A 23,723-nucleotide genomic window follows, 5' to 3' on the forward strand; every position below is an offset into this window, starting at 1 on the left:
GGGAAGATTTGAGAATTCATGGTGGCATTGCATACATAGTTAAAAGCAGGTTTTACAGCTTTCTGCCGTAACTCTCCCATCCCCCTTCCAAGCTGTGCTGATGTCAAAGGATGTGAAGTCACTACCCCAGAAAGGTACTGAGGGGGGCAGGGAAGAGCCAAGTTATCCCTATACCGTTTCTAGAGAATAAGGGCAAACCTTTGGTGTGCTTCAAAGCCTTTTTTTGTTTGAATTGTTCAGATAGAGCTGCCTTAAAGTGCACTGCAGCTTGTAAAAGAATTGGAAGTGTCAGAGAAGGAGGGGGGAAAGAGATGTGGCACTTACTATGAAAATATCCTTTATGTATTTAGAAGGCATTTCCTAGAGAAGAGATGCGGTTTGGCTTTAACAAGCAAGCCCTTGTGTGCCTGCCGTGTTGTGCAGTTCTGAATGTTCAGTTCTTCACAAAATATGTTCTTTTGGGTTTATAGAATTAGTGTGTTGCAAATTACATTTTACATAATTTGAACATACATGTTGGTATGACACTTCTGTACAATATCAAGTGTGTATCTCTTGTTCTGTATTTTTTACATAGTAAAATTTTGCACTGTGTTTGTGGGGGGTTTGGGTGTGTTTTTTTATCTGGCTCTTAAGCAACCAGTCCTTTTTTTTAATATCTGCTGTAGGGTGTTTCTGGTTTAGAACTTTATGAAGGCAGAACATGTATTAGCTGGGATGAGCCCATCTTGAACAATGGTATTTATATGCAAGAAACATAGCTGATACCGTTCTTAATTACCTTTGCTTCTCAGCTTTCACCTGGCATAGGCTAGGTGTCAGTACTGGAAAGAAATTTTTTTTAATTAATATTCCATACACTGAAAAAATTTTGCTTTGGAGGTTTATAAACCCCAACTGTTCAAAAGTCTGTTCTTTTAAGTAGGAACATGGGTGTTCAAATATTTAAAAATCATTATTTCTCTTTACATTTTAAAAGAGCCATAACCTGCTCTGTCTGAAGTGGTGATGGATAAATTCTAGAAAACGAATTTTGATCTGGGGAGGAAATGCAGTAAAATTCCCTTGATTTCAAATAGGGACTATGCTCATTGTCAAGGGAATATAAATGGAAATGCCTGACCTGTGGACAAGCCTTTGCTTTTCATTCTGTACAAATCATCTTAATTTTCAGTTAGGTGCTGCCTTTTGGAAGGGGAAAAGCACAATCTTTTAAAGGGTCAAGTTAGGAAAACAAACGAAGGTTGGAATCAGAATGATGAAATATTGCAATGATTGTCCTTAATCCTTTGTCTCAATACGATAACAAGGTTCTTGTCATTGAAGTTCTTATCCTGCCTTTGCTCCAATGTAATACATAATTGTGGAAACCATGGATTTTAAGAAACTATTCTGAAATTTACTTTCCCAAGACCTACATTTTTGGTGCACTGAATAATACAGTAGTAAAGAAGAAGTTAAAGGGGTCTGTGGTTTAGGGTTTTTTTGGGTGGTATGGGTTTTTTCTGTTTGGTTGGTTACAGTTTCTCAGTGGATTATGAGAGTAGAGTTTCTTGTGAGCAGTTAAAGAATTACTGGGAGATTGATTGTTTTTCATTTTTCGGGTGGCAGGAAATAAAATGGGTTTCTGGTATTATAGCCCAGAGGAGTTTCTTGGCACTGGGAGAGCAAAGCATCTCTTTCATACACCCTGAAGTGTGCAGAAGTTCCTTTGGGTTTTTCATCTGTACCTCAGAAGTTCCTTTGGGTTTTTTATGTGTACCTCATGTCACCAGCTGCACTGATGGTACCAGTGCTGATGCTTCCAAAATGAAGCCTGTCAGAGCAATACATACAAAATTAATGGCAGTAAAAATTAGCTGGTAATTCTGAAGACTAATGACACTTTATTACTGTTTGTTCCAATGCATGCTGCTTTTACAGTTGTCCTTTTTCATCATCTGTTGTAATATAAGATTAAATTTCTAGTAGAAGTGTTCCTCTTGGCAACTGTAAGAGCTAAAACCTCAAGGTCAAGGACAGGGGGTAGGGGTGCCCCTTGGGTGTTTCTCATAGATATTGTTTGTTGAAATAGAAAAAATTTTCTTAAGCAACAGTTCCATAAAATTTTCTAAATTTTGAGATGATGTAGGTACCATATTTGAACTCAATCTTACTTCTAAAAAATATGTGAAGCCTTGTGGGCTATACTGTTAGTACTTCATTGAGAATAAAAATTGCAATCTTACTTATAAAGTTAATTCCAAAGCACTTTCTGTACCTGGATCATATGAAATACGTAACATTTGCAGAATAAAAAGGAAATTTTTAGCAAGCAACGTCATGCCAGACATTGTTTGTCCTGTGCATCCTGAACTGTAAGGAGCTTTGTTGTCTGGGTTGCTTACAGCTTTACCTAAGCAACACAGTTGGAAAAAGATGCAAGTGATTTTTAAAAATTGTGTTAAAGTCTTGTGAATAGAAAATATCAGAATTTTACTGACTGCCATTGCTGACACCATTACCTCCAACATCACCAAAAGAAGGAGCAGTGGGTACTTGTAGGGTAGGAGGTGTCATGGCCACAAATACCCCATCCTCCAGCAGTTCATCTGGCTGCCTGTACTCAAGTTCATCTTGGGTATGGTGCAGCCACGTAACCCTGAGTCAGACTGCTGTGGAAAGAACTATGAGTGTGTTGGGGTTCCCCTTTGATTCGGGAGCTGTCTTTAGGCTCAGGCCTGTGGCCTTGGTTGTTGCCTCAGCTGGGTTGCAGCTGTGTGGTTGTCCTGTCATGTGCCTCGCTGATCTGGATCCCGGTGTGTTGACTTCCCAGGTTGGTGTCCCTCTGCACTGAGCATTTGTTCAGCAGCCACAGGACTATCAGCTGAGCCTGCTCAGTGTCAGAATAGCTGCTCTCTTTTCTTCATTCAGGTACTGCAAGACTATGCCCTTTGTCACAACTGTAGGCTGTTGGCAGTTGTTCAAAAGCAGCGTGTAGAAATCAGAAATGCAGGTGACTTTTGACCCACTGGTGGAAAATAACAAGCACCAAAAGAGCCTAATCCACGCTAAATGCAAGTGGTGTGGCATCATTGCTGTATGTTATCTGCTTGTGCTGAAAACATTGGCTCAGTGAGAGTGATTGGCCTGCTGGGGTAGCGAGTCTTTAGTCAGCAACAAGCTCTCCTGGGGATCTGAGCTATGCTGCTGCTGCATTGGTCTTTCTAGAGTACAAAGGTAGCTGAGCATTATGCCCTTGAGTTGATTGTCACTTCTTGCCATCATCAACTGACAACTTAGTTGTATTGGAATGTTTTAAGGCTTCTAGGAAAATTACGGTTTCAGTTTAAGCAGCTGTTACAGCCATGGAATAACTGCTGTGGTTTGTGATCTTGGATGGAGGCTTGACCTTGTGAAACAAATGCAGCTGAAGGAACTCATCATGGGATATCTGCATGGAGAGCTCCTTCAGGATCTTTGTGCATTGACAGGCCACTTGCAATCAAGGTGACATTAAGACAGCACAGAGGGTTATTAGGTATCATGAATTTAGCATTTTTACAGCAAGGAGGGAAGCAGATCTGGATGGTGTTTTCAGGATGCATCCTTCCATATGGAGCCCTTCAGGCAGCCAAAGGCCCAGGGTGATGGAAGTGAATTCAGGGCCCTGATAGGGTGAGCCACAAAACAAGGTGAGGCCTGGGGAACGGAAACATTTTGATTTCCATCTCAGCACTTCAGTCAGAGAAAGCAGCTGTAAAAGCTGCATGAATTAGGACAAACAGTAAATGTTTGCCACTAGACTTCAGAGCTACCAGTTCATATTTACTGTTGAGTGTTCAAAACCATAACTGTAGTACAGCGTGCAGTAACAGGTAGAAAATAATAGTAATTGATTCTGTAGGCAGAATATGAATCCTCAGGGGGAAGGAGATGTTTTTCATTAGGAAAATGTGTTGATACCAGTGTTTATGACAAAAATCCCTTAATATTGTTTTGTCAGAGGATGAAGTAGCCCAGATGCCAATGTCTCCATGAACTCAAGACATATTTTGAACAAAATGCATATAAAACTCTGTTCTGATCTGCAGTGGCAGAATTAGAATGTAAAGGTTACTTTAATGGCTTGGTTGCTGACTGGCTGGAACTGGTAATGTCTGTTCATGCTTTTCAGAAGTTATTTTCAGGATGTCTTGCAAGACATACTGAAAATTGTGTGGGAAGAAAGGTGAGAACACCCTGATACTATGTTAACTCAAACTGATGCTTCCTCTAGGCCGTAACATGTTTCACTATCTCATTGTCCATCCTTCTCCTTTGCCTTCCAGAGCAGCAAATGTTTTTTGACAGATTTGACTTGGCATTATTTAAGTTACTTTAGATTTTGTGGAAGATGCTTTGACTTTTTTCAAAGATGATTTATGTTAACTTTGTCCATTTTTTCTGTGTGCTGCTTGTTCATCTTGTGTGAGGGATCATGGAAGGTATTTCAGATTCCACCTTTACGTAGTGTTCTTCAGGGCAAAAAATGTCAGTGGTAGTGTTTCTGTGATGTTAATATCCGAGTATTTGGATAGAAATTTGCGTGTTCCTCAAAGGTGGTGAAAGATCTTTGTTTAGTTGGGCAATTTATATCTTAAAGGAGAAAAGCTTTGCACTTTCATTTTAGAAAGAATCCATCATGTGTTTGTCTTGAAAAATAATTGACCTGAAAATACTTCTGTGTAACCACAGTTGCTAAAAACTGTTGCTAGACTGTTGCTTTGCAGGAATTGTGTCTGAGCTAAAAGAAGAATAAAAAATTATCCATTCTGTAATTTAAAGGGAAGCAGAGCCCAAAGCTCTCGCTTCAGAAGTAGTGCAGACCAAACTCAGCACACAGAACAGCAACCATTTACCTCATGATGTACAAAGGAGGCTGAAAGAACTGGATTTGTTTGGCCTAAAAGAAAGAAGGTTAAGGGGAGATTTGATCCTTGACTAACTGATGGGAGGGTGTAGAGCACAGAGCCATGCTCTTCTCAGAGATCCACAGTGGGTGAATGAGAAGTAACCAATATGACTCGGCAAACTCTGGAGATTGCAATTGTACGCAAGGCGAAAATATTTTCACCATAAAAATGGTTAAAAGCTGGAACAAGATTCCAGAAGGGGCTGTGAAATCTCTGTAATTGGAAATACTTTGACTGGAGAGCAGCTGGGTTTATGCAGTGGGGATTAGAGTAGCAGAAATTACTGTCCCTTGTGGTGAAAATTATTCTATGATTCTGTCATTCTTTGGTTCTTGTGGGACCTAAAAATTATTGACCTTGCTGTAGCGTAAAAATATTACAATATTAATTTAAACATCTGTTTTTTTTCAAGATCAAAGAACAATATTCTTACTGTAAACTCTCTTTATGCCCCTTCTTTTCTTTTTAGTTACTAAGGCAAACATTTTAATACTTGGTGCTAGCATGCCTATTAGTAGTACTTTTACTTCTGTTAACTTGCAGTTTTTGGTGTTAATAGTGTTTTAAATTATTCTTATCATGTTTTAGCAAACTGTTAAAGATGGATGACTGGAACTGCATGCGGTATTAAAAACACTGGCATGCTAAAAGAATGTTTTATTCATTTCTAAATCTTCAGTTAGAAGCTCAGCAGCAGTCCATACCTTCTGATAAGATAGAATTAATAAATGTACACAGACAGCTATTTCACCCACATTTCTTTACATTTATCAGCTTTTGGAAAGCTCTACTAGGTTGAATTAACTTGCTCAGTACTGTGAGATTTTTCTCTAGCCTTTTTTGACAAGTTTGAATTGACAATGAGCACAGCTTTTAACAAACTGTGTGACCTTGCTATTCATCTGCTGTGGTGTTTATGAAAATGTTGAACAGTGTCATTTCTAACACATCCTTACAACGTTTGTAGTAATCTTCCTGCATTATAACAACATTATGTTAAAAATACAAAAATCCCAGGATAATTGTCACTTACCAAATTTCTGATACTTTCCAAGAACTTGATGCATTTCAAGCATAATTTCCTTTACATGTGCTGAGTTTGCCTTTTGGGGGGTAATAATATTTTATTATACTCTGAAACTAGCCTATTCCAATTATAAAAGCATGCCAAAAAATCTCAAAGTCACATTTCATGATACTGGTTTTTTTCTCTTAGTATATTCTGCAGCAGAAAATGAATCTGGTTTATTCCTTCTGTATTTTCTGTGTAACTATAATCTACACCTTTGAATGCATCTTGCACCATCCACCTAAGCAGGTATTTTAAGGATGGTGAACTTACTCAGTCTGAGCACATATGTTTATTTGAATCTTAATTTTCTTTAATTCTTTAGCACATTTAAATTCAGTCAGTATTTAAGGTACAGTCACTCCTTGTTGTAAGAAGTGAGCAAAGTCTTCCTGGGAGGAAAGGTGTATAGAGGAGACATCTTCATTTTCTTTTGAGATGCTTCCATGGTAGTGATGAACTGTGTTACGTCTCTGAGTGAATTTAAATTTTAAAATGGAAGGCTTGTTTGTACCTTTGTGGAAATATTTCCATGCAAAAGACCATCAAAACTTTTTTTAGTCCTTCCAATCCAATAAATGGAATTTCCCATGGTCAGCAGGCACCTTCTGTCCTGCTTGTGGGTCGTAGTTGTTGTTGGGTTTTGATCTAATGGATGAACCTCAGTTGAGATTTAAAGGAGATGAAAATGCTTGTTCTTCCCTTTTCTCCCCCATTAGCCAGTTATAATTTGGTAACCTGAAAGGGTGAGAACAGGTATCAACCCTGTGTTTGGGCTGTTACGTTCCTGCCAAGCCACCTGGACTCCATAGGTACATGGCCTGACTCCTGGAGCTCATAGTCATCCATCTTGCCAAAAGTTTCCAACTTCTCCTAGAAAATTCTGAGCCTGCTGCTCTTTAATATTGCTTAATGACTTGTACACTTAATTGTTAGCTTTGAAACCCATCCACTGTTCCTTTCTAAAAGTGTTGCCTCAAAAAATAGAACCAAGACCATCTTCCTCAAGGACAAGCAGCAGTTCTGTTCTTAATGAACCTAGACCTCTTGTATATATCAAATTATGAAAACTTTCATATGTTAGCATTAGATAATCACCTGAATTATCAAAGGACTGATACTGGTACAAATGGCTCTGTTGTTGTATTACTTCTTGTACTGTTTTGCTAGATCTTTTGGAAGGACTTTCAGACATTGCTAGACATAGACCAATGGTTTTTTAATGTATCTACCAAAGAAACTCAGGCAGAGTGGTTTTAATATTTGACCAAAAGCAGGTTTAAAGGAGGTTATTTAATTATTATTCCTGCTACCTTTAGCATGGTGACATGCTTATTAGCTCTCCACTTACCATACAGCACTTTCTATCAGAGAGTGTATTTTACCTTGCTACTGCCTTTACTCTTTTTTTCTGTCACTCCTCCTTTCTTGACTTTTTTTGGGTTGTTTTTACCTTCATATAGACCCCTTGCCAATATGAAGAGTGTATGTACGGGTTCTTCTGCTGGAAACAGTGAGGATGTTAATTGTTCACACTGCATGTGAAATATCTGAGGGCATGACTGTAAAATGTCTCTAGAGGGGACTTTTTGTTGAGCTAAAAATACCATGAAATTGTAGGAAGGTAGTCAGCTGGAATTTTTACATTACTTTTACTGACTCATGGAATAATGTGCATGCCCTTTCAAGGAAGCAAAAATGGATGCCCTCAAATTTTTATCCATACTGTTTTGTGATGGTTGCTCCGAAATACATTTTAAGGTAAAAATTAAGTATCATCTGTTTCTGTGGAAAATTTTTATTTCCACTTCTGTTTGAAGCTTCTAATAAATAATTGAGACTTCTGTATAATTAATTCCATGTGCTATCAAATAATTAGCTACTGAAACTGCACTGTAAACCACACAGATTAAGGGAGTACCAGCAATATTTAATAAATACAGGGTTATTTGCATCATATGTAGACAAGATGTTCATCTGGGGGGAGGTGGCTTTTGTGCTCTAACCTTTGCGCTGGGGGTGGACACCTCATACAGGTAAAGTAGAGTCTCTGCAGCCTCACAGAGCTGCCCTCTGTGTGCACCACCCTGTCTAAAGTGATAAAACTGAGATAAATGGCACTTGGAGTGCACAATGTTTTAAAGCCACATCTGCGCATCCCTTAATCAATTCCACATAATGCGCATACAAATCATGTCATACCATTTCTGCTATAACCAATTGCCAATGCAGTTTTCTTTAATAAAAGTATAGTTAAACTTAGGGGTGGGATCTGACTCTGCATTGTTATCAGTAGTAGAAGTGACAGTTTTGTGTCAATTTTCATAATTGCTCTTGTTACTGATAACGATCTGAATTTCATGAAGAAAAAATTATACATGAAGTTTAAAATTTAAAAACTAATTTTAAAATTGTTCATTTGGGACTTTTCTGATTATAGAAGCCTACCAATTTGAAGCACTTCTTAATTTTAAAGATTTTTATGGAAGGTTTTTAGTTTGCATTTTGGATTAAATCTACCAACTGTGTGGCTTCACACAGCCTCTAGAACCAAATTATGTTACTACTTTTATATTTAAAGTGAATGTATAACAATGTCCGTGATGTTTCAAAGGTGTCCTGTGTTCATTCAAGTCATACTGGAAAGAAAACTTGAACAAAATTATCAAGGCCAACAAAAAGTCAATGTGATGTCTGTTCTTTGGGTGTAATAAGTTTTTTTTTCAAAAAAATTTTCCAGACAAACTAGTTGTAACAATGGATCTTTTCTTCCAACCTATTCCCATAATATTTTTATACTTTTTGCTCCTGTTACATCTAATCTGTATAAAGTGCCTTAAAATCCAAAAATTGATCCACAGAGGTTTTTTGAGGACTGTCTTAAAGTTGTTTGCATGCAATAAAAACTGATTTGTTCTTGTCCCAGTACAATTAAGATTTTTATGGCTTTTGAATCAGAATATTACACATCCTCGCAGAAGCAAAATTTTCAGCATACATTTCTCTGCATAACTTTTCTTATTTCATGTCATTGGAAACTCAGTAATCATTAATGTATCTTGCAGAACAAAGCATTTCAAATCTTGTAGTTAAATGGAAGAAATTAGAACAAGTTGCTTTCATTGCACATTAAGTCTTCTGTTAAAAAGGGGAAATGTAAGTAGAATAATGAATATTTTGAAAAATGTGCTGGGAGTAAAATGTCTTAATGTGTCCAGGACTTCTGGACATGTAGCAGGGAGTCAGTCTTGGATTCAGAGCTAATACAGCCAATCAACTTGTTTGTGCCCTGTAAATTTGCAGATTTCTTGGAGGCTCCAATTTAAATGTATTCCATACTGCAGTTCACTCTTTCTCCTGTGTGAAAGGGGTGGAAATTATCAGCAGAATGTCAGCTTTTCTGGCAGCTAAGCAATAGGGACACTTTTGCTAATAGGTAGATTTTCAGTTCTTGCTAGAATTCCTTTGTGGGACTGGAGATTAGTATGACCTGAGACTGAAGACATCTGTTGAAGCAAATGTGTATGTTTTCATACAAATGTGATGTGAGGAAAATAATGTTGGATTATGCAGGATTATTACATAATTTTTGGGTTAAATGGGAAATCATTATGCACTTAACTCCTGACAAACATGCAGGTATATTGTCTATTCAGTCTTCTTAGATGTTGAAAGCATGTATTTTTAAATGGGCATAGTTGACTTTCTACTTTGTTTGAGTCAAAATTTTCATTGTTAGAAAGGCAATTTTTATTTCCTAACAGAGAACTGCTCATAATTGCTCTTAGCATTTGACATGGCCAGCATTGACTGCTAAGCAATTTACTGACCTAGTTCTAAATATATTTCTTTATTTTCTTACCAAATCATTGTTTGTGTGCTGCTTCCTTGTGATTGAGGAAAACTATGCACTGAATTGGTGGTTTTTTTCCCAGTGGATACAAAAAATCAAACACAAACGAAAAAATCCCAAACAATCAAACAAGAAAAAACCCAAACTGACCAAACAAAAACTCTTACCCACCTACCCCCCAAAAAAAACCCCTTCAAATACATACAAAAAACACCCTGTACCAGAGATAGGCTTGCTCTCTACTGAAGTCTATTAAGAAATTGCTCTCAAGAAAACCACAAAAGCCCTGTTGATTTCTGGTGAAAACACTTTTGCATATCTTGTAGTGATGTGTGACAATTTGAGGTGATTTAGACGTTGATCAGCCATTCAGGACCTTAGTTTGCATCTCAGGCTCTGTGTGACCTGTGCTGTTTAAGCTCTTTCTATGAAAAAACACTTACCCTTCCTATTTCTAATTTTAAATAGAGTGGAGAATTTAGAAAACTAAACCAGGGTTGTCCTCAAGGAAGGTTTATGGAAGTTTTGTTAATTTCAAAATAAATGTTTGCTTCAGACAAGCAAGGATGTGCTTATAACTTTAACCAGAGTTCCTGCGTGGGGACTGGGTATTTGCTTTAGGTTGCATTGGAGTGTGAAACACATCAGGTTTGATCACAGAAAATCTGGGGGGGCTTTCCTTCCTGCTTTGTAATCTATTGTGTAATCTATTTCTAAGCCTACACAAACCCCAGCTTGTGATATTTGTTAATGATTATTCTAAGTGTCATCGTTAAATTCACCAATTTTGGCATCTAGCAGAAAGTAAGCAGCAGCCCCCAGGTTTAGCAAATGTACAGGGAGTGAGGAGAGGGGGAGGCAGTCTGACAGGCTCTGGAGAAGGAACTGAGTTATTTTACATTTTGGCAATTGAGTGTTCTTTGAATTGTATTTATCACGGATGTGTGACAGGTACTATTGACTGACAAATTACTCAGAGCAGTATCTGACTAAAATTAGGGGTTGGTGTGTGGAGTTTGGGTGTGTTTAAGGAAACTGTGCATTTGCTTACAGCAGATGGGTAGGCTTGATTACCTGATACTTACTTGATCCAAGTGTCCAGAGTGGCAGGGTTTATTCAGGTTTATGTGTTTCTTCGGTTTACTTAATGCACATTTTCTTCTGACTTACACCACACACTTCAGTTATGTTACAGAATATAGCTGAGGTCTGGTCTCACAACAGTAGTGCTTCATTTTCTCAGACGGACTGTTACATATATTTTAAAACTATTTTAAAGTTTTCAAGCACATTTGAAGATGTTGGGTAACTTGAGAGTGAATTCAAGTACACTCTAGTGGCTATGAAATTGAGGGATTTTCTTTTAGTGTTTTGTGTTTAAAAGTGAGATTTGCTGTCATATTAACTGTATGTGTGCCAAAAAGCTTTACTGAGAGTTCTTTGTTTGGTTTGTCTCCTTCCCTGTTAAGACACTTTTTTCTTCCTTTGTCTGTTTGATTATCCTCCTTGCCATTTTTCTCCCTAATTTTCAGGTAGAATTTCCATTTCATTAGCTCAAGCCCATTTCGGCTTGTTTCACATGTCATTTCTGTATAAGCATTCCTGTTTTCCTCTTTATGCTACATTGCCTTTGAAATATTTATGCTGTTGTTGCTTTTACTTTTCACTTTCTGTTTTTAAATGTTTTAATATAGTGTAAAACTCCTTATTTCTCTTAACCATGTTATAAATATCCTCTTGAGGTTTTTAAAAATTTCACATAGCTTCTAATAACACAATTGACTTCTGATGAAACTCTGTAAAGCAAGAGCTTGGTTCAGAGTGGCATTGGTCTGCTTTGGAAAAATCGTTAGATAATATGGTGTGCATATTATTCACTGTTGATTCACCCTTATCATCATCAGACTTATGATTTACACCTAGAAGAAAGTTACTGGCAGTAATTTCAGTGCCTCAGGTTGTTTAGTATGTAAAAATTATGCCAAATAGTTTAAAATGACAGCAGACCTTTTTTCCTATTTCGTTATTAATCAGTCCTTAAAATCTCCCATCTTAAGTCTTTGACAGTTAAATGTCATTACTTAGTTCCTCTATCCTCAAAACCATGGTGCAATCTCTGTTAGGAGGTAGCTGCCACCAGTGCTGGATTCCCCAGTGACTGGAGATTTCAGAGGGGATTAGTGTTGTAAAGCACCTGCTTTGAGCTTCATGCTGGGAGTGACAAAACATGTGCTTCCCATTCCTTTCAGGCTCCTTTAAACCATAGGATTCTTGAGGTGTTGTCCTTTTTTTTTTTTCCTCTTTCTTTTCAGTTGCTGTTTAATTAGTCTGGTAATAGCTTATTTGATTCTAACAGCCTTTTTTTTTCATTACATAAAAAATATTACTTTAAAGCCTTATAATCAAATGAAAAGCTGCTCTTGAATGAAAATTCAGCCAAGAGATTTGTTTATGTAGAAACCAAAAATCTTAAATGCTATGTACCTTAATGAATTCCAACGTGTTGCTCTTGCCTTCCCCTCCCCTGCACTTCTGTATCATAAAATCATACCATAAAATGCTTTAGATTGGAAGGGACCTTAGAGAACTTCCAGTTCCAGCCCCCCTGCCATGGGTTTGGACACCTTCCACCAGACTGGGTTGCTCAGACCCCCATCTGACCTGCCCTTGAACACTTCCAGGGATGGACATTCTCAGCTCAACCTGTTCCAGTGTCTCACCACCCTCTCAGTAAATTTCTTTCTAATGTTAACGACACCAAACCTGTCCTCTGTCAGTTTAAAGCCGTTACCTCTTGTCCTATCACTCCATTCCCTTGTAAAAAGTCTCTGTCCAGCTCCCTTGTAGCCCCTTTACATACTGGAAGGTGCTATAAACTCTCCCCAGACTACTCTTATGTGCAGAAGAGCCCCATTTCCCACAGTCTGTCTTCACAAATGAGGTGCTCCAGCCCTCTGAGCATCTTCATCATTTCTCTGGGCTCACTCCAGCAGGTCCCTGTCCTTCCTGTGTCAGGGACCCCAGAGCTGGACACATGATTAAGACTATTTTCATACACAAGCTGTCACAGGTGAAATAACTTTTTCATTGTAAGTGGAGTTACAGCTTCATCCAGGCTGCAGATTGGCATAGAAACAGTAAATAAAATGGAGTATCTGAGTGTCCAGAAATTGAACTACTTGAAAATTCAATAAAAGGCACTTGCTTTTAGAAATTTAGGTAGAAGATGTGCCACATATTTATAATTTTAAGTATTGTTTTTAAACCTTTTTTTCTGTCAGTATTTAGGAAAGTAATTATATTTTGTGTGTCTATCGCATTTTGGGTGTCAGCTTTTCAGGTGAAAATGTGCAACAGTGGCAGATAGGAAGGGTGTAATTTCTTCAAATACAGGGAAGTGAAAGGCAAGGTTTTTTCCAGTTGCAAATTTCTGTTATCTGAAGAGCAGTCAAATGGTATTCTGGCAGCAGCTCAGTTCCTTGAATGCAGAAGAGTGGACATTGGCCTGTAATTGCAGCTAGGTCTCATTCCTATGTGTCTGGAGTAGCTGCACGGGTGCTGAACATCACAGGGCTGCCACAGGGCAGCTGATGCAGGTGAAGGACACAATTTGGAAGTTTTGGTTCACTGTCCAAGCACTGCCTGAGACTGGAAACTTCCCTTGTGCACCCACCTGCTCTTTTCAGCTCTCCTTCTAGCTGGCCTTGAACAAAACAGCTTTACTTTGATAATACCTGGTTGGAGTAGTTAAGTGTTTTCTTGTAATCCTTATGGAAGCTCTAAGTGCCTGTAAAATATTTTTAATTACTGATCGAGAGTTGTTTGGGAGTCGTGAGCTTATAGATGAGACAAAAGTCTATCTGCTTTTCAGTGTCCTATTTCTGATGGGAAATGTCTGCAGTGTTTAAAAAAAAACACAGCAGGAATGTTTACAGGTCTCATGCATGGTAGTTGGAGAAGGACCTTGAGCTTAGAGTTCAATTCTTTTAGATTAAGCCTGTATTCTTTATGACACTTTACAACACTGATATGTACATCCCTTAATCTTCAATAGTGAGATAAAGAACAGAAATTAGTTCCTCTTCTGTGCCACTTAAAGCGTTTATATGTGGTGCTCTCTTGAGCTTAGTACTAGCACTCTGTTCTTCCATGAGTGTTCCTGTGGCTTTTTGGTAATTGTGGTCATTTTTCTTGTTTTAAGTATTTTTTTTGGCAAAGAAATGTTTCTGCAGGGTCAATAAATAAAACAATATAAACAGCAGTATCTTCTATGTGTTTGTTAGTCCAGTGTATCCATACAACATCTTGCCTGCTTTGAGTTATCTGCTGCCAAACTCCCACTATTGGTTGCTAGTTACAGTGTAAAATGTATTGTGTATAATTTTAGTACTTTTTGGTATTCCTTGAGTTTATTTTTATATGCTGTTAGAAGAAGTAGCTTTAATTAAATTTGTCCATGCATGAATTGGAAGTTTTCTTCCATGTGCCACCCACTTATTTCTAATATCATGTGTTAGGATATAATTCTGTTAATGGGAGACTGTCATCTTTAATTAGTGTTAATTATTGTCATCATAATTTCAGTAAAATCACTAAAAACTATAAAGAGTTGGTCACATAATAGAAATGCAATAAAAATCATTCCAGAATAGTGTTTCTTGCTTTGAATTAGGATGGTAGTTATACAATTCCAAAATAAGGTAAATATTTTAAATGGAATTTTATCAGGCGTTGGTTCAGCTTTTGTAATATCCTATTTTTTTTCTAATTCTTCTCATTTTTAAGGACTTGATCCCTAGTTTTGGAAAAAGTATTAGTTCTGGTAAAACCATGTTTTGACAGATTATATTCTCCTTTCCATGCTGTGTAGTTCCTCTGCCTTTGTGTCTAGCAGTTTCCATTTCTCTTACTCAAGGCACTGAACTCTATTCTTTGTAAAAATGCTGCTGTGGTATTGTCAACTGAAGTGTTTCAAGAGAACATTGCAAGATACTAGAGTCCCCTTGTTGAAGTACAACTCTATAGGGCTTCTTACAAAGGTTCAGTAATGCTGCTTTTTTTGCTGATGAACATCAAATTTAAAATGCACTAATACTTTTGACTAGCAGAAGGGACCATGTGACCAATAAATTTGGGGATATCCTCTGGGTAGCACTCTACTTGACAATTAAATATTGTTTTTCCAAATCATTAACAATTCTAGTCCTTCATTAGGATTGCTGACATGTTTCATGAGATGTTTTGTCTATTTGCAAGCAGGCATCATCCTCATGCTTGGGCTTTTGCTGTACCCCAGTGTATTAAAGAAGCAGTTACTTTCAGCATATGATGTTCCATTTGTCTTTTTTTCTATGACCTTCTAACAAAAAGGACCTACTTCTCCTTCAATGAGATAGGGACCTGTCAGCCAACCAAATCTCATACCTCTACTAAGCTTTTATATATGAGTAAAAAAGCAGTCACAAAACTGAAATTAATTTTGTGTTCTGAATGTATTTTTTTGCAAATTGTTAACCATATCTCTGGTTTTCTCTTTTTAAAATGATGTAATATAGTGTGTTTTACTGACCACAAATTGTGTTTTGTGGTAGGAATTGCATCAGCTCTTCTCTCTGTCAGAATATGACCTAAAACTTGAAATTCAACCTTATTTCAGTTCCAATCTGTACTAGAAATCAGCTGTTTCATGTGACATCTCTGGGTCACCCACTTACCCTGCTTTGCCTTTTGTCCTCCTTTCAGCAGCTATTATATTACACTGTTGTCACAGAAAAATGAGCTTCAATGAAAAAGGTAGGGGATGGATCTGCCATCAGTGCCCAGTGATGTCAGAGTCACAATACATGACTGTAAATACCAGTTTTAGATCTGAAGGAACATAAAAAATATAATTGAGAAAACAGTAAGATCTCTACAGTCCTGCACAGCAAAAATATTTATGTGTCGTAGAATACTGAACATAAGCTCAGGTACTGAAAACACAAACTTCAATGTTTTCTGTTTTTTTTACCTTAGCTAATTTTCTTAAAAACCAGGAAAATTTTGTTTTAATATGAAGACATCTTGCTTTGTTAGAATATTCACAGGTTTTAGTTCTTTAGCTGGTCTGTACATTACAAAAGAAGGGGTGGGAGTGGTAGCTCCTGGGTGCAGACCAGTGCCACATCCTGGCTGAGAAACACGCGAGGTCGAGGACAGCTACCAGTGTGAAGTCTGTTTGCAGTGAACTCACACAGTAGGAATTACTGAAGACATGCCTGAACCTTCCAAAGAATCTGTTTCCATACAGAGTTCAGTATTTGAATTTAAACTTTTCCAGCCAATTATTTGTGTTCTGCTGAGGACCTGGTAGCTGAATACCTCTGGTCTTTACCTGACTGTTTCAAAGGGAAATACAGACGGAAGTGGTGCCTTTCAGAGTGAGATATTGGTCTAGTTAATCTGATAATAAAAGCACAGCTAGTATCAGTTATAAAGTATCTTATTTTATACTCATCAGTATGCAGAAAATCTGGCAAGGCCACAGGCTAAGATGATACTAAAAATTTTATACTGAATATATACTGAATATACTGAATAGCTGTTTCTGTATTGAGGCTGTTAAAACAGAAGGGGCTGAGCTTACATATCTGTAGATTGTATGACTTGATCCAAGAGTTACCATGTAATTGTAAGGAAAAAACCCTCTGGACAACCCAAACAAGACAAAAAGCTGATCCCTCTGTCCCAGAGATGTACCTTACTCTCATAATACCTATCATCTTTTGATACTTTTTCCCGTGTATATTTCTCTCTTACAAAAAGTACAGTAGGATAAATGTTGCAGGCTTAGGCATAAAATATGTCATAATAAATTTCTGTAAAGCTGTGTCAGAAACTGATGGGTGTTCAATCCAAATATGAGACTGACCTTCTTTGGGATTGCAACAAACTGTACTCTGTTCCAGTAGAAGAGCAAAAATAGTACTCATTTAAGATACGAGTACTGACAGGGATAAGTGTTTCATGTGAATAAAAAAGATTATTCTACTGCTACTGTGCAGAAGCAAGTCCTGTGAAAATTATGTAAACCATTGCTGCCAGTTGGGGAAGGGGAGTAGAATATATGGGGTTTTGGTTTGGTTTGGTTTGGTTTGATTGGCAGTGATGGTGTTTGGGGTTTTTTTAAAAACTTTGCTTAGTGAATAGCTCTTAATATCAATTCTGGTGTAATTTTAAGGAGTAGCTTCTGAAAAATTATGACCTTCCCACAGCCATCAGAGAATGGAGTACCAGAGTTGCACAAGTAGTGAATTTTTTTCCGTAATGGCATTCTCTTCAAATATGCCAGTTAATTAAGCAAATGGAAGTGAGAAGTTATCGCTTAATTAAACTGGAAGGTGATTTAGAAATTGGCATGCAGTTAACTGAAAGAGCATAACCAGGTAGTCCCTGGCAAATGTCTGAGGATAAATGACTTATTGGGTGTCCCAGAGCTGCTCTGCAGGTGTGCACACATACTCTGCACAAAAATTATGGGCTACTCAAGTCACCTTCTTAACCACATTCTGATTGGTATCATGCTGAAATCATCCTTTCAGACCTTAAAAGTAGGGATGATCCTGATTTCAAGGCAACTACTCCAGACAAAGTACTAGAAGAGATGTGAGGTCCAGACACTTGAAAGCTGTGGATGAATACTCCTAAAGGAGGCGGTTATGTCTCACCCAGATAAACAAAACATAGTTCTTTAGAAACATGTGTGGTTCTTAGTCTGTATAAATAAAGAGGATCTCTCAAATAATGAGGATGACTGAGGTACTTAAAATAGTTAAGCTACCTCAAAATAAATGGCGAGGGAGGTGGCTTGCCTAGCTGAAGGTGTTTCTTGATCTTCTTAGTTGTTAGTCTTTAACTTTCACTATTAGTGGTAATTACCTCTTTAATGCTTCCTCTCTTTAAGGTTAGTGTACTGTCATCACTGTAATTGTATGTCCATTACTTGTGTAATTATAGTCTGTGTTTAGGTATTGGATTGTGTGGAGTATGCGTTCATAGCACAGCATCCCTAAGTGCAGCTGTTGTTATGCTTCAGGTTGAACCGTTTTACATTTTTCAGTTAATGGGTTAAAGGTATCACTCCAACCACGTGGTATGTCTGAGACTTTCTACATTTAGGTTATAAATTTGGCTGGCTTTCAATATGCAGACTTCTCAATTAATTACTTTTTTGGTATTTTCTCAGGAGAAGTTATTCATTACTTTTTGATTCAAATAAATAAAAGCACAGGTATTCAGATACAAAATTTGTGTGGCTTGGTTCACAACCCTGGACAGGAATTTTGGTTTATTTGTCAGAACATTGTTGCTCTGCATAGAGACACCTGTTACCTTGCACCTTCTTTTTACTTCTAGAATTCTGTGCTGCCTCAGGTGTCTTGGTGAATCCAGAGTTTATAACTGGCTGTGGTTTCTTTCATGAAGACTGCATTTTTATCCTGTATGTTCTCCAGGGCTATTACTATACAGTGTTTTCTTACTGGAATTGTTCTTCAGAGCAATTAGGCGCAAGTAACTATAAAAAATTGCCAGTTGTTTTAAACCAAATGTCTTCCAGATTTATTATATCAAAAATACTTCGGAAAGCAGCTTCTCTTCAAGAGAGGAGCTATTCCACCTTTGTTATCATAGGGAGTTTTTCAGGCACTTACAAGGAGAGCAACTGGTATTTAAACACCTGGACTCTAGATCTGTTACACATTCAGTTAATTAGGTTGTACATACGCAATGAGCTTGTATTCAGTAATACCACTTGAAATACTTGGATGGTAGCTGTTGCTGCTTGTGTAAGAAAATTCTTAGCATTTGATGATAATTAAGGAAAAAGAAAAGCTCATCGACTAGGAGAAGTGGGAGTAAAATGCAGGTTTACAACTATTTACAAAGTCACTCTAGTCCTGTTTTTTAACATGCTATTACAGCCTTAGTAGTTCATATTTAACAATAAAAAAGTCATTAGGCAGAAACATAAAATGTGTTATGGTATAAACTTAGGCAGATTCTCTGTGTTGTGTTAGCATTTCATTTCTTAAGCTTCGTGATGTAATCGTGTGGCCATTTTAATTGGACACGAAGTTTTTGCTGCAGTCAAAATACAGTACTGCTTTCTTTACCTCTGGCCAGCTATCTAGTATTTCCTAGATATTTGAGTCCTGATCCTGGAAGTTTTTGCTATGTATAATTTGTAATCTCACGTATATCTGTCATTTTAATGGCTCATGGGATTACTTAAGCAAAACACATGCAGGCATTTCTTCAAGTATGTGTTTTTTCCATGCAGTGTCTGCTTCTGGCAAGGGCAAGTTACGCGTCACTGTTGCAATTTTTTTAATCATCCTGATATGTACAGAGTATTTCAGTGGGGTTCATTCTCTGGAACATGATATTCCTGAAAGTTGCATGAAGATTTAGAAAGTTTGCTTGTAATCTTAAACACTTTTATACCTGTGTTTCACAAAGTAAAAATGGGGAGGGCAGTGAATCCACTACAGTATAATTTAAACATTGTATAATTATTTTCACTTTTCAGATGTTCCTCCAGCGGATCAAGAAAAGCTTTTTATCCAGAAGTTACGACAATGTTGTGTACTTTTTGACTTTGTTTCTGATCCACTAAGTGACCTAAAGTGGAAGGAAGTAAAACGAGCAGCTTTAAGTGAAATGGTAGAATATATCACACACAATCGCAATGTGATCACAGAACCTATTTACCCTGAAGTAGTACATATGGTAAGTGTTCCTGGTTTATGATTCAATGTTGCTTCTTCAGTGTATCAATTTATCTCAAGCCATTTTGATGAAATTTTCAGAAAAGATCAACTATGTTTGCACATCTGCAAAAGAGTAACAGGACTTTGAAATGCTATTGCCAGTGTTCATTTTTCTCTTTTTGTAAGACAGAAACTAGACACATATATGAAGCAGAATTAGATGATGGGTAAAGTTGGTAAAAACAAAATCTTGTATTTAAAAAATTAGGGAGGGGAGTTAAGTACATGCATACATACACACACATATATATGCAGAAAACTGTTTAAAAAACATGTAAATTGTAAAATCGAAATTTGAAAAAATTGGAAGGTTAGAATTAAGGTCACATGTGCAAGCTTGACACTTGTAATCCTGTTCAGTACCAGAGACTGACTTTATTCTGTGTTCAGAGGTGAGAATGAGAGTCAGACTTTATTGTACACAGGATGGCAGATGAGGTTTCTGCTGGAGCACGTTATGTGAGCCATTCAGACCTGCATTGTCCCTCCCTTCTCAATATCCAAATCCTGGCTAGCTAGTCTTAGCTTATTTTTCTGTTGTTTGCAAGTCCTCTCCAGAGGAGGAGGCCACGAAATTACAGCAGAGTCTTTCATCTCTCATCATGGTGGTGAGCAGACACCAGTGGCTTGGAGTAGCAGTTGGGGTTCTGTAGCTGTTGTCTGCAAAACCCTGGGAACAGAAGGCATATTTTGAAATTCCTAACTAATAAGCCTACAAGAAGCTCTTGGGTGTGTGTAACAGGATGATGTTTCCCAAGGTTTTATAACTTAGGGTGAATTTTCAGTGGGTTGAGAAAACAGTGCTTCTTTAACATGAATGTAAACTTCAAATTTAGTAATTCTCCCGCAAATCAGACTTTGAAGCTTCTTCAAAGATTCTAAGGATTTATAGTATGTAGGACATTGCTTATGATGAAGATTGTTATCTAAATCAGCCATAAGTGTTTACTGAGACAGAAGTTATTTTCATGAGGACTTCTGAGAATATGAGGATTACACATAACTCTGGATGTCAAACATGTACCCAAAGCATTGAGGGTGGTTAATGAGGAGATATGGGATCATGGCTTTTCCCATGTTTTGATAACTTATTTATATCTCTGGGGTTTTTTTTCTAATTGCTTGCTGTTTGGGAGTACTTGACACTGTTGAAAGGAGAGATAGGAAAGAGAATAAGCTCGCTGAGACTTTCTTTGGGTAAAGTGGAGTTCAGGATAAGTTCTTGAATACCAGTGGCAGACATTGGTGCTTGCTTTGTGCAAGAGTTCTTAACTGCCCATAGCTCATTGCTTGTGCTTTCTATGCCTGCGTTATCTTTCTTTGTTTTCAGATGTACCCAATGGTAACTAACTCTGCCCTTTGTTCAGTTGAACAAATCTTGCAGCAGAATTTGGCTGCTGTCTTGGTTGCCAGTGTTTTGCTGGTAGCGGGCAATGTTCAAAAATTCTTTTGGTGACGTTAAAATGCTTTTTGTCTGCAAGGGTCTGAAGGGTATGGAGTTCCCTTGCATTGGTTTTACACAGCACTGTGAGAGACACTGTCAGTGAAGGCACCTGGACTGGTATTTTGAGGTTAAATTCAGATAGATTTTTTTTTCCTTTGGTCATTTGTTGAAACAACTGTATACTTTCTCCAGTAGTGTTATGATCTTTCCTTCAGGCGTGTATGTGTAGATTGTGATGAACATTTGCTAAATTCTAGGCATATATCTGAATTGATTGTGGGAATTTTAAGGAAAATAAATGTAATGTCTTCATGTACTTTAAAACACTTCCAAGAAGCATTCATAAGTTATGTGCTGCTACTGCCACTGAATTATATTAGTAAGGAATAGCATTTTCAATAAAGTTATGAGGATCAAGAAATATTCAGATTTGAGAATGGTTCTCAGTTTAGAAAGTATGTGGAGTTGGCAAGAAAGTTGGGATTTTGCTATGCCATTCTGCTAGACTTCACGGCTTGGAGGTTACTTGTTTGTGTACATGTGTACATGCTATATGTGTGTGTGTGTGTACAAGTTCTGTTTGGTGTTACTAAATTATTACTTAGGCTGATCACTCAGGGCAATGAATTTCACAGGTTATCTGTTTACTAGAAATAAAATGTTTCCTTCTCCAGAGCTTCAAACATTCTTTCGCTCTGACAAAGTAAACATTTAACTTATAATTTCATTCTGCTTTATTTTTATAGTCTTAACGCTCATGTCATGTCTATCCACCCCACCCTTTTTTTTTTTTTTTAATTTTAGGTGTCCTGGTCTAAATTATAGTAAGATCTTTGCTTTAAGGTATATATTCATCTAGTGGCTTAGCTAATAATTTGGTGTTAAGCCTAAGTCTTTTTTCAAAAGGTATGAGAAATTAATTTCTAAAATGGGTTTAATCTTCTTCTTTCAGAGTGGATTCAAGAGTACTTTCCCTTTCTTCCTTAAAGAGCCAGCTGATATGTCCTTCAAATTCATTATATATTTCTAAGCAAAGATGTGATGAAAAAGGAAATGTTTTATTAACTGCTTGTTATACAAGTTCCATTTCCTAGGTGTAATATAGTTAAGTACCTCTTCTCAAAACTATGGCGAATGTGTAGGCAAATGTATGAGTAAATTTTCTAAATGTACATGATTTTTCAGGGTTTTGTGATAAAAAGCATCCATTTCAGGTTCTTACTTAGAAATTAATAATGCTTTTCTTTTTAGCTCGGCTTTAGCAGAAAGCAAGGCTTTATGACAATATTCTGTTGTGAATTAGCACATAGAGTAGTACTATTTTTTTTAAATTTATACTATATATAGGAGCAGATCTAATTTTATTCAGCAACTGACATGGTTTTCATTGCAATTTTTCATGTATTACTAAAACTACATACTCACTTATACCTATGTGAGCTTGAGGTTTTGTTGGTTTTTTGTTTGGTTGCTTTTTTTGGTTTTGTGTTTGAAGGTGCATTGTTGGTGTGGTGTTCTCTGCCTTTGCTCTAGAATAAGAGGGACTGCTGTGAATAGAAATGTGCTGCTTGTTGCTCTATTAACTATAAGGTTGGCTTTCTTCATATGAATACAGAAGTCACAGACTTTCAGTTTATGTGCCTCTTCATTCAGAGCTGTTCACATCAAGCTTCTTCCAGGCTGCTCAGCAGAAGGGAGGAGAAAGTGTGTAGTATCTCTGATGCCTACTTGCTTGAAAATATTCTCATGTAGTATGAAATGGGCCACAAGAAAAGCAGGATTTCTGACTGCCATTACAGCAAAAGCCCCTGAACTGATAAAAATGCAGGTTGTTTTCTTTTCCCTTTTTGTTCTCCCATCCTCCTGTTATGTCCTTTGAAGTGTTGTTAGTGCTGGCAGCACTGACAGAATTTTGGCACACTAGGCCAGTGTTCATAAAGACTCTTAATTTCATAAGTTTGGGGGGTCTTGTGGAATTTTATTGGTGGAAGGAGGAGCTGGGGTGGGGGAGGGGAATGTTTTTCAATTATGCTGTGTTTATTTATACTTCTGTGGGAAATTTGCCTTAGAGGAGATAAGACTTTGCAGATTGTGTCTTGTCTGTTTGGTCAAGACTGAGAAGTTAGAAAAAAGATGAGCCATTTAATGGGTAAAGGACTCAGTGATATTAATTCATTGCAAATTTTCCTAAACCTCAGTAGGGTAGACAAGAGAGACAGGGGACCAAGAGAGTTTCAGGTTTGTGCTTTCAATGCAAGATCCTGCAGCTTGATTTCAGCAGTTTTCTATTCTGCTGGTCAAGGATTTAAAATGCAAAATAGATCACATCAGGCTTCGCTGGTTCCATTTCTCATGGAAAAATAATCTCTAGGTTTTTAATCTATTTTATGTTTTAAAAAATACCAAGTACAAAACTTGGTTGCTAGCACCTGACATGACCCAGATGTTCTTTTTTATAGTGAGAGCCTGAGACTTTAAGAATTCTTTAGATAAGCTTATTCTTCCATTTGTTTAACAACTTCAACAAGTTTTAAATTTCAAGTCTGGTCTTCCTGGATTTGTTTTCTTGGAAGACCACCAATTATTGCAAATTTTCACCATATTTTTTAAACAA

The 23,723-nt window shown here is 37.3% G+C and overlaps 1 protein-coding gene across 2 annotated transcripts in view; it reads left to right on the forward strand.

Moving 5' to 3' along the window:
* PPP2R5C (protein phosphatase 2 regulatory subunit B'gamma) overlaps positions 1 to 23,723 on the forward strand; it is a 71,123-nt gene that overhangs the window by 29,320 nt on the left and 18,080 nt on the right. For both annotated transcript variants that reach the window (XM_030950559.1, XM_030950560.1), the window contains one exon: positions 19,425 to 19,624. In XM_030950559.1, the coding sequence (XP_030806419.1) occupies positions 19,425 to 19,624 (200 nt within the window). The remainder of the gene's footprint in view (positions 1 to 19,424; positions 19,625 to 23,723) is intronic.

This window comes from Camarhynchus parvulus, chromosome 5, assembly GCF_901933205.1.
Source record: "Camarhynchus parvulus chromosome 5, STF_HiC, whole genome shotgun sequence".
Lineage (NCBI taxonomy): Eukaryota > Metazoa > Chordata > Aves > Passeriformes > Thraupidae > Camarhynchus > Camarhynchus parvulus.